Source organism: Zerene cesonia, chromosome 18 (assembly GCF_012273895.1).
Source record: "Zerene cesonia ecotype Mississippi chromosome 18, Zerene_cesonia_1.1, whole genome shotgun sequence".
In the NCBI taxonomy this organism is placed as follows: Eukaryota; Metazoa; Arthropoda; class Insecta; order Lepidoptera; family Pieridae; genus Zerene; species Zerene cesonia.
This window is the reverse complement of record NC_052119.1, coordinates 4,538,346-4,548,834: the sequence shown is the minus strand read 5'-3', so window position 1 is coordinate 4,548,834 and position 10,489 is coordinate 4,538,346. Positions and strand designations below refer to the sequence as shown.

The following is a 10,489-nucleotide window of genomic DNA, read 5'->3' as shown; positions in this document are numbered from 1 at the left end:
ACCGACAAGATCAAGCAGGAGAAACGTGCCAAGGAAGAAACTGCGGCCGATGGCTAAACTAAGACTTCTTGTACACGACCATATTGACAAATTGTAATAGGTTTATCTCTTTCTGGCGATCTGTTTTAGATTGAGAAAGAAAGATGGATAGTGTGTTTTTTTCATTGGCATTGGTCATCGGCTATCAAAATAGAAAGAGATAGAACTATTATGGATATAAATCTATGTAACTAACGTTTTTTGTTACTTTATAATGTGAAAAGAAAATTTAGTACAGATGATAATGGGGTTATAAAATTATCAGAGGGCTGTTTGTTCAGTATATTTGTAATATTTGATTTTATAATAGCTGCTGTAATACAAAATAAATAGGAGAGTTTAATAAGCCACTCTGGGCAAAACGCTTAAGGGGTTTTCTTTTTTTTTTAGGTTTTAAGACAATAAATATTTGACTTTAACTTCCTGCGAAAGCTGTTAATTATTTAAGTGTTTAATTAATATTTCATTGTAAATTTAAGGACTGGTACCCTATTTTTTTTTCAAACATAAATCGTTACTTGTTTTACGGCGTCAGCGTAGTTCCAAGGTTTCACTGCCTGCTTGCTTTCTTTGATGCCTATAGGTATAAATAGGATAATGAGGCTGCTTGTGCGTTAGATTCGTAAAACATATAGATAAAAGGGTACATTAAAAGTGTTTTATTTAATTATGCAATCTTTATTGTAGGTAGAAGTATTTTTGTTTTCTTTTTCAGTATGTACCTATATAACCTACTAGTATCTATACTATGAAAAATGAGTTTAGAACTGTTATTTACAAAATGTCTCCAGAAAGTTCTTAATGTTGTCATTTATGTAATAAAGTTGGATTTTTAAGGAATAATCCTAGTAATCTGTAAGATTAACTTAATCTATTGTGTATAATTAGTGTATCATTCGATACCTTAAATCTATTATAATAATAATATCTTTAGGGTGTACGTTAAAACAAAACACTTGGTATCGTACATAAATTTATTGTTATAAGATACTATCTTAATAGTTTACAAATAAATGCATTACAATGAAAACATCTTTGTTTTGTACTCAACAATCCCAACGGCCTCTACCCTATACTAATATTTACAGCAAGACATTATTTACAAATCGTTAAATAAATAAATATTTAATTTAATCACTAAGCGAATAGTTCGGTGGAATAATGATTATAAATTGCCTAATATCACAGTTTAAAATGGAGTCTTAAATATATGTTTGTCGAAGTCTTCTTGTCGAGATTGCGAAGAGCTCGGTCTGGGTTCTCTCGTGAAGGAACTCTGTACGCCTTCGCATAGAGACGCGCGTTTCACGATACCGTTTCTCAGAGGGATTATTGTAGCGTTTGGCGGCCTAACATTAGTTCTGAGCGAATGAGTTCTGTACAAGGGAGGTTTTATTAGTCTATTGGGTGCTACACCTACAATGGAATGTCGAGAGAATGGTGCGTATGTGAGTGGAGATCTAGGTATTTCGTAACCGTCGCATATCGTGCCCGAAGGCGAGTCACTGTCGTACATGAGCTCTAAGTATTTTGGTGTCCGCTGCGGCAGTAAATGCGAAGGTTCCATCTGTTGTTCTGGGAAATCTTCATCTGTAAATAAATTAATTAAATTGCGTAATTTAATATGTAAAATTTTGCAATATGTATTTTAAAATATAACAATACACAACATCGTACATGCAAATAGCGTTTTTTTAGTTACATGCAAAAGGTTGTTGTACATGAAAGTTATGGTTTCTGGACGTACCTAAGCAGGCGTTGTCATTCTCGTCGAGCAGATAGGTGCGGTTGTCGACAGCATCTGAACATGCGCATGCGCATAACAATATTAGTAAGGATGGGTAAAGCAATTCGCAATATCATAAACTATTTTTTTTATAGCGAATGAATTGTTGATATTTTGCTAATTTGGTTTTTATTAATTACTGCTACAATTCAAGCAAATGGAAAAATTAAATTAAATTATACCCTTGTTATTGGAATTTATTCGATGTTAAATATAAGGAAATATATTTTTTTTTCAATATTTTAGATATAATGATCGCAATTGAAATGTTAGTAATAAGTAAGGTTAGAAAAGACATGCTTTGCACATGATGATGATATTCATATTGTAATTTATAAAATTTTTTTTTTGTCCTTATTTATTGAGAAGATTTTATGTCCGTATTTGAATCGGAACAAAATCAGAACTATACAAGTGTATTTGAAAAGTGAATATCTACATAGCTATTATAAAAAAAATGCAGGGATTTAAAGAAAGAATAGAAAACTAATAGAAATATTTAAAAGCTTCAGCATATTTGAATGTGGAATGATTGGATTTGGACGGAGTCTGATTGCATTTAAATAAAGAATTAGAACAACAGTTAGTTAGCGGATTCAAATAAAGAAAACAATGAAATGGCGAATAAAGAAGAGGCGAAGTGCGCGTTTACCGTCCCCGAGCAGCGTGAGGTAGTGGTGCGCGGGGTCGGCGGGCGGCGGCGGCAGCGGCGCGCGCGGCGCCGCGTCGCGCAGTGACGTCACCACGCACAGGCACTCGCGGAACGACGGCCGCGCCTCCGCGCTGTAGCTCCAGCACTTCTGCAGCAGCTCGTAACTGACGGGTTTGGGGTTACAATGCTGGTGAGACTATATTTAGCGATCTAGTCTAGAGAAGATGGTAATATGGTTATATAGATGTGTGTAAAAACACTGTTAAATTTAAAAAAGTATCACGTTGTATGATAACGATCCAGCAAAAAAAGTACATAAAGATCTGTCTATTAAGATTATATTTTTAAAAACAACGCTGCTTTTAATTTTGAACGATCATAAAAAAGTATAAAATAGAGGGGCTTACGAGGGTTAAACTTTAGACGCTACAATAAAAAGCTGTTTGTTTCTTTGTCTTCTTATCAATAAAAGGTGGTTGTGACTTACAGTAGGTGCGGGCAGTTGGGCGGGCGGTCGGGCGTGCCGCCGGCGCGCACGAAGCCCAGCACCTGCCGGTTGGTGCGCCCCGGGTACGGCTGCGCGCCCAGCGACAGCACCTGCGCACACCACACACTTTACACTTACGTTCGCACTACAACCCATGAACAGTTCTTATACTTATTATAAAATTTTTGAGTGGTGAAGTTTTAAGAGTTTCAGAACGTTGGAATGGACGGAATAGCATTGTAATGACATAGCATTTTAAAATAATTTCCATAAAATGTGATTATTTCATATAGTTATAAGTATTAGTATAACTTATATAAATATTTTTTTCCCTTAAGAATTAAATTGATTTTAATATTACCTCCCAACAGAGTACGCCCCAAGCCCAAACATCGGATTGACACGAAAATACTCCGTCCACTAAACACTCTACTGCCATCCATCGTACTGGAAGTAAACCTGAAAACAACATTTTTGATTTAGTATATCCCTTAATTGAGATATAATAAAGACAATGTTTATACATAAAATTGCTTTGTCAGTCTTCCTGTTATTTTAAAGGATGAAACTAGTTAGACAACTCCCAGTCCAAAAGTTAATGAATTCATTTTTTAACAAGATTTAATCTGGACAAAACAAAATGTACATGAAATTATTGAGACAAATAAAGTGGATTTTACGTTTATACAATATTCGACTTACCTTCCCCTTCCTTCCTATAGTAATCATTCTTGTATATATCCCTAGCAAGTCCAAAATCTCCAATTTTAACTACTCTGCGTCCATCTCTATACGCCACGAGGCAGTTCCGACACGCCAGGTCTCTGTGCACGAAATGCATCTCTTCGAGATAACGACACCCCTTTGTGACGTCAACGCACATGTTCAGTAGGTCTAGTAGGGTCAGGGATTCGGAGGTCCCCTGGAATAAATAAAGTAAATTTTATAAATTAACAAGTCGTCATGAAGAAAATACAAAAGGCAAAGTGTATTTATTATAACTAAAACATAAATTTCATTAATTATTAGTTATTTTTTGACTGCGTTTGTGATAGATTTACACAACTCGCCACTGAAAATTATTATCACGTTTTACATTACGAGATTACTCATGAGAGGGAAAGTTTTAAAATTCTAAGTTAACAGATAATTAACACATTAGACCCACCAAGGAAGATCTTTTAGCTCTCAAATAACTAAGCAAGTCTCCTCCTTCCATAAGTTCCATTATGATATAATTGGGATCATTGTCCAGACACACTCCAAGTAGCCGCAGTATGTGCTCGTGCTTGAAGTTCGACATTAGAGCCGCTTCTTTTAAGAATTCCGTTTTTTCCTGCTCCGTTGCTCCTTTTCGTAGAGTCTGTCAAAATTATTTTCAAGAATTATTCATCTTAGAAGTAACTAGTTGCCTATGTATTTCTAAAAGTAACTGTTGAGCTCTTAAATAGAGAATGAATTTTCCAGAAAAAGTCTTACATTTGTTTCTAAATCCTGTTTTAAGTATAGTTGTAATGATTAAATTAGTGTCTTGAATGGGTAGAAATTTAAAACTGTATTTAATGTATGAGCTGTTACACTATCCAAAACTATTTTAAGAGTATTACTCATTTTTTTTATTCTTATACTAACTAACAATTAAACGTTTTATACCTTAACAGCAACTTTAGTGTTGCCAGCGTTATTATCTATCTGTCTGGCGAGTCCCTCGAACACTTCGCCGAAAGCGCCCGAGCCGAGGAACTTGGTTAGTGTGATTTGCTCTCGGCGAATGTGCGGCAACGCGGCTAATTCTGCGTCCGATGGACAGTGTACACCCTGGAAGATATGGAAAACTTATTGAAAATGAAGAACTATGTATGACTAAAACATTTGTTGATTAAAACATTATTGCTTTTTGGTTCGTAGTTATGTGAATGCAACTTGAAGCTTTATTAATAAGGTTGATTTGGATAATGTTTTTGATGTTATTTGTCAAGCCACAGGCTAAAACTGGAGTTTAAATATCAAAAAGGTATGTTTCCTTTTAATAATGAAAGATCAAATCAAAAAGTCAATCAGGCAAATTTATCGGCAGGCAAATTTCTTTAATACATACTTTTGGCTCATACCTGGTTATAGAGAATATTAGTGGAATGTCTGATAGGTAGTTGGCGCAAAGTCGCCAGCTCGACGTCTGGTCCTCTCCGCATAACCGGCGATGTGAGTTGATTCTCTAAAGCTGCTTTCTTCTTACTCCTCTTATTGTATGCTGTAATTTAATAAACGTTAATATAATGGGAGATATAATTTCGTTGCATAGAAATAAAATTATGGACAATGTCTTGCGTTGGCTTTGAATATTTATAGTTTCAAATGCAACATCGGGAAAATATTTTATAAATAGGAAGTATGACACCACGAGAAACTTTAACGGCAGAGTTAGTTCTGTTCTAGTGACTTTTAGTGTGAAGGGCAGCCAGCGCTTTTTTTTCAATCCCTATAATAACTCGTACGGAGTACTCTGCAGGTAGCAAGTATGTGAAGCGACATTGCAGCTGTTAGCAGCACCAGTGCAGAAGTGGAAGCGACTCACTGCAGAAGAGCGCGGCGGCGAGCAGCGCGAGCGCGGCGAGCGCGGCGGCGGCGAGCGCGAGCGCGGCGGGCAGCGGGCGGGCCCGCGCGCGCGCCACCAGCTCGCCCGCGCCCGACAGCGGGCCCCAGCCGCGCGCGTTGCGCGCCTGCACGCGCGCCGAGTACGCGCCGCCGATCTGGCTCGCGTCCACCAGCCAGTACGACTCTGTTGCCAGTTTCATTGGACACGTTAGTGTTGCTCGGTTATATATCGCATTATGCTTTATTATTGGTTGGAAAACTAACACTTAAATATTTTTTTAAGGTAATACCTTAGCAATTTAGCATCAACGCCCACGAGGTCAATTATTAAAATAATGATAATCATCTTAGATCTCATAACCTATCACTGTTGTTTTAAATAAACACATAGCAGAAACTGTAAATCCTACCTTGTCACAGAGTTAAGTTTGAATTTTATTTTGCACTACTATTATTTTTATACAACTTGAAATCATGTTCTAAATAAGTTATATTTGAAAAGAAACGCAAAAAATCTACAAGCTAGCACTTTGCGTTATATTCAAAGCGCTTATGGAATATGCCCAGCTTATTGAAAACAGACATATTTCTTAAACATTCTATGAGTAAAATATCTTTTTTTTGTATGTACAATATGCAATCAGTCATATTAACTATAAGCAGGTAGGTGTATTATATGAGTAATATACCTTAACTCAAAAATAACATTAATAGATTACCAGGTCCAGTATAAAGCAACTCAAGTCCTTCGCGAAGAATGCGCATTTTCATTTCATCATCTATATCACTTGGCAAATCTGCAGACAGTTCACTTATATTTCTCGTCGAATTGTCTTCTACGTAGTTAACCCTTAAAGTAAAAAAAAATATACATTAAGTATAGCTCAATATTAAGGTATATATTTTTGACTTGTCGGTTTGTTGAAGATAGCAATTAGATACGTAAAAACTGTAAGTATAGAGTGCAGTGTGTAGTGTGTGAAGTTTAGTGTGTAGAGTAGAGTGTAGTGTGCAGTGTGTAGTGTAGTGTAGAGTGTGTAGCGGCACCTGTTGGCCGGGCGGCCCCACACGCGGTAGAGCTCGACGGGCAGGCCGTGCGGCTCGGGCTCGGCCCAGCGCGCGCGCAGCATCTTGTCGCCCATCGCCTCCACGCGCAGTGCGCCGGGCGGGCCTGGCACGTCGCCTGCCGACCACGCAACATTTCACACACGTGAACACCACACGGTATACATCATTTTATAAACATAATCATTATGCACAATATATTATACAGTCTTTGCCCCTATCGTATTTGGATGTTCTATTCATGACGAATCACTGCTTACAAGCCAAGGTCCGGAGCTTCATGGTTATACCGTAAATGAATCTACCAATATACAAGTTATGGTTAGTGTACTATCGATTAGGTTATTAGGAAATAGGCCCATAAAAAATATCCAAATGACAGACACCAGATCTGATAGTCATTGAACTAAAACCCTATTAATTTCACTGAAGCAATGTAATTTCTGAGGTAATAAATTTCCAAATCTTAGTAGACAAAAATGAATGATTGGATTGAATGGTTTTACGATATTAGTGAAAATATAGAAGAGAACAGTTAATTAAGGTCAAATTTCACGGAAGGAAGTATTATAATATATTTTTTTTTATTTACATTTGGAAGCCAATGTGAATATAAGTTTGTGTAGTACCACAAAAATAGTGTTATGCCGAATGGAACTACTTCCAAGCAAAAAAAAAAAATATGGCAATTATTAATTAAACATATTCATTACATATTTAAATGATTCAATAATAGTACAATAATTATCTCACCTTCAGTTTCAAAAGTGTATCTATCATCCTGTGGCCAGTAGTACGGCGGCGAGTCTTTCATATAATGCAGACAAACCCTGAATCGGTAGCGGGTCTTTGGTCGCAAGTCTTTTGCTATCCATTCACCTTTGGCGGTCTCTTCACATTTTAGCCAAGTATCACTTGAACCACTTGCTTCAATGTATTCTACCGCATATCTGGAAATAGATCAGAGTTACATTTTATAATGCAAGCACTTTTGTCAATGCCTTTGGATAAAATAATAATGATTGAGAGTACTTAAATAAATACAATACATTGTGTTTGTAAAAATAAGAAGTTAGGCATCAGGTAAATTAATCGGCTTCTTCTAATGAAAAGTTTGAATTATGAATAAAATGAAATCATTAATAAAAGCTAATGAGATGAGACCAGCAGTAATTTTAGACATTTAAATAAATATCATCTTTAATATTATACTAGCTGTGACCCGCGGTTGAAACCGCGTAAGTCCGTATCCCGTAGGAATATCGGTATAAAAAGTGCCTATGTGTTATTTCAGTTGTCCAGCTATCTACGAAGCAAAATAGTATTATTATTCACCAATAGATGTCAGGAAAAAAAAAACACGAATAAAACACGAATATGACATTTTCTAAAAAAGATTCTTAGCTAGATCGATTTATGGCCCCCGAAACCCCCTATATACTAAATTTCATGAAAATCGTTGGAGCCGATTCCGAGATTCCAATTATATATATATATACAAGAATTGCTCGTTTAAAGGTATAAGATTTTATAGTGCATTTGAAAGTGTATTTGAAACACAAATATATTTTTTATATGTGACTGGACAGCGGACATTGCAAAACAAGGGCAACTCTGTTTAATAAGTTTTGAAATAAGTTTCTGCGTGTGAGTAATACCAATGAATTTGTGACATTTGAATAAAATGCTTTATTGTTCATTAAAATATTGAATACAGGAAGGAGTGAAGAAAGTAAAGATATAGACATAGACCAGGTCGCCGAGTTGGTGGATGGTAGTTTTGGAAAGTTTGGAAACTGTGGACGTTTAGAGATAGAAGCGAAGGGTGACCGACCGGTGCACGGGGAAGGCGGCGGGCGGCGGCCAGGCGAGCGCGAGCGCGTAGGGGCGCGCGGCGCGCAGCGCGAGCGGCGCGGGCGGCGGGAACGTGCGCAGGCGCAGCGGCAGCGAGTCCGCCGACACGGCCGAGTGGCGCGAGCGCGCGCGCACCCACACCGCGTACTGCGTGCCCGGCGACAGCCGCGCCATCTCCGCGCGCCCGCCCGACGACACCTCGAACGTGTTGTGCTCTGCGGGACGCGGGACGCGGGTTGCGGGTTGCGGGACGCTTTTTTATATGACCATTACATAACACTAATACATATAAATGAGAAAGTTTGTTTGTTTGGATGTTTGTCCGTCTATCACGTTGAAACTAGTGAACGGATTTTGATGAAATGTGGTATACAGACAGAGTGTGAGCTGACTTGGGTGATAGGATACTTTTTATCCCGATTAAAGGCTGCCTTAAGATAAAACAGGAATCTAGATATCCGGGCGGACCCGGGACGAGCGTCTAGTATATCATAATGTATAATGGCGTACTTTTATACATATCGAGACTCCTTTTTATATTTGATTCAAAGTATATATTCATTGACACACAAGGATCTGAAGATATGCGGCCGAAATCACACAATTTAGCTAACTCACGAGAGGTAACAACTTTCAAAACCAATAATGAACATTAGCCATACACAACATATTACAGGTAGAGACAAATTAAAAACATAATAATACAAATGTATTACAAAAAAAAAAAAAAATTATACCTTTCAAGCGGTTCGGTAAAAACGGTGAATCATCAGTTCTCCAGTGCAGTTCGTACCACAAGCCGGGCTCTGGGGTCCACTCTACGCGAGCCAACACCGGACTTAAAACTGTTCCGGTCACGTTTTTAGGTGCTGTAGGCGCTAAAAAAAAAATACATATTCAACTATAAATTCTCATTTAACACAGATCTATTCAATATTTTATATTCCATTTACCAGAGATTAGAACGGTATAAAACGGTTTTGACCTTATTGCAAGTATAAGAACTATTTAATAACTGCATTTAAGATGCAAATTTGGGATGGCGAGCAATTTAAATAATCGACTGTGTTGAAATAAATAAACGAATCGGATGAAACAGCTGAACTAATAATATACAAATGTTAAATAGAGAAAAGGTTAAACATACGAACCTTCTGCAGCAGTCTGCATGAGTAGCATGGAACCTACGAGTGGCTTCATCTCATGTAACCTCGCGTAGTAATTGGTCACTTCTATTTGAGCTGTGTAATTTGTGAATGGCTTTAAACCGGTGACCTCAATATCTGAATCCGTTGTAGTTATACGCAAACACGTTTCCTTATCACACGGAGTCGTGTCATTCGAATATAAGCGGTACATTATTGTGTATTCACTGGATGTCATTTCATATTCCAGTTCGCTGCATCTGCTCGGCTTTGTTATGGTTGGCAACTGTATTGTTATGCTGTTCGCTGAGGTCGATAGCACTTTCGCAATAGGGTTTTGTGCATTCGGAAATAAACATTGCCTCGGGGGGTACGGTTGGTTCGCTGCATCTAGGGTCATTATTTTATAGCCAAATGATGATTTGACCTGTTCAATCTTGTTCTTCTTCATTTTGTTTGTGTAAAATATGGATCTGTCCGAAGAATTGTACCAGTAGACGTATTTACTGTCAACTGTTATGGACATAGGCACGAAACCGTATTTCTTTTTCTCGGTGGCGTCCACGACTACTCTACAATTACACCCTTTAATATCTGATGCAATAATTCTATACGACCAAGGATCGATCCAATAGATTTCAATGTGACTTGTTAAATCAATCACAAAGGTTTTTGCTACTTGAGGGCTTTCGGGACAACTACATTCCTCTCTGAAATCAGAGTCTGAATCGCTATACTCTGAATTGTTGAAGAATTTTCTAACATCAGAACCGTCTACCTTTGATGTCATAAGAGTTCCGAATCCAGTGTGATTACTTTCTTCGTACCAGTACAGAGACCTGTGTATGAAAACAACATAATATAGT

At 37.6% G+C, this 10,489-nt stretch overlaps 2 protein-coding genes across 2 annotated transcripts in view; one reads left to right on the top strand and one right to left on the bottom strand.

The window, feature by feature from the left end:
* Positions 1–283, top strand: part of LOC119834135 (smad nuclear-interacting protein 1) — a 9,183-nt gene extending 8,900 nt beyond the window's left edge. The window contains exon 14 of the mRNA XM_038358428.1: positions 10–283. Coding sequence (XP_038214356.1) covers positions 10–57 — 48 coding nt within the window. The 3' untranslated portion in view covers positions 58–283. The remainder of the gene's footprint in view (positions 1–9) is intronic.
* Positions 284–531: 248 nt separating this feature from the next.
* The window catches only part of LOC119834136 (proto-oncogene tyrosine-protein kinase ROS), a 30,049-nt gene continuing 20,091 nt past the window's right edge, over positions 532–10,489 (bottom strand). Inside the window, exons 23-38 of the mRNA XM_038358429.1 lie at positions 9,630–10,462; positions 9,216–9,356; positions 8,459–8,693; positions 7,378–7,574; positions 6,607–6,742; positions 6,279–6,409; positions 5,540–5,743; positions 5,076–5,215; positions 4,618–4,782; positions 4,133–4,327; positions 3,667–3,886; positions 3,326–3,423; positions 2,965–3,074; positions 2,478–2,641; positions 1,787–1,840; positions 532–1,629 (exon numbers count right to left, since the gene is read on the bottom strand). Coding sequence (XP_038214357.1) covers positions 1,229–1,629; positions 1,787–1,840; positions 2,478–2,641; positions 2,965–3,074; positions 3,326–3,423; positions 3,667–3,886; positions 4,133–4,327; positions 4,618–4,782; positions 5,076–5,215; positions 5,540–5,743; positions 6,279–6,409; positions 6,607–6,742; positions 7,378–7,574; positions 8,459–8,693; positions 9,216–9,356; positions 9,630–10,462 — 3,424 coding nt within the window. The 3' untranslated portion in view covers positions 532–1,228. The remainder of the gene's footprint in view (positions 1,630–1,786; positions 1,841–2,477; positions 2,642–2,964; positions 3,075–3,325; positions 3,424–3,666; positions 3,887–4,132; positions 4,328–4,617; positions 4,783–5,075; positions 5,216–5,539; positions 5,744–6,278; positions 6,410–6,606; positions 6,743–7,377; positions 7,575–8,458; positions 8,694–9,215; positions 9,357–9,629; positions 10,463–10,489) is intronic.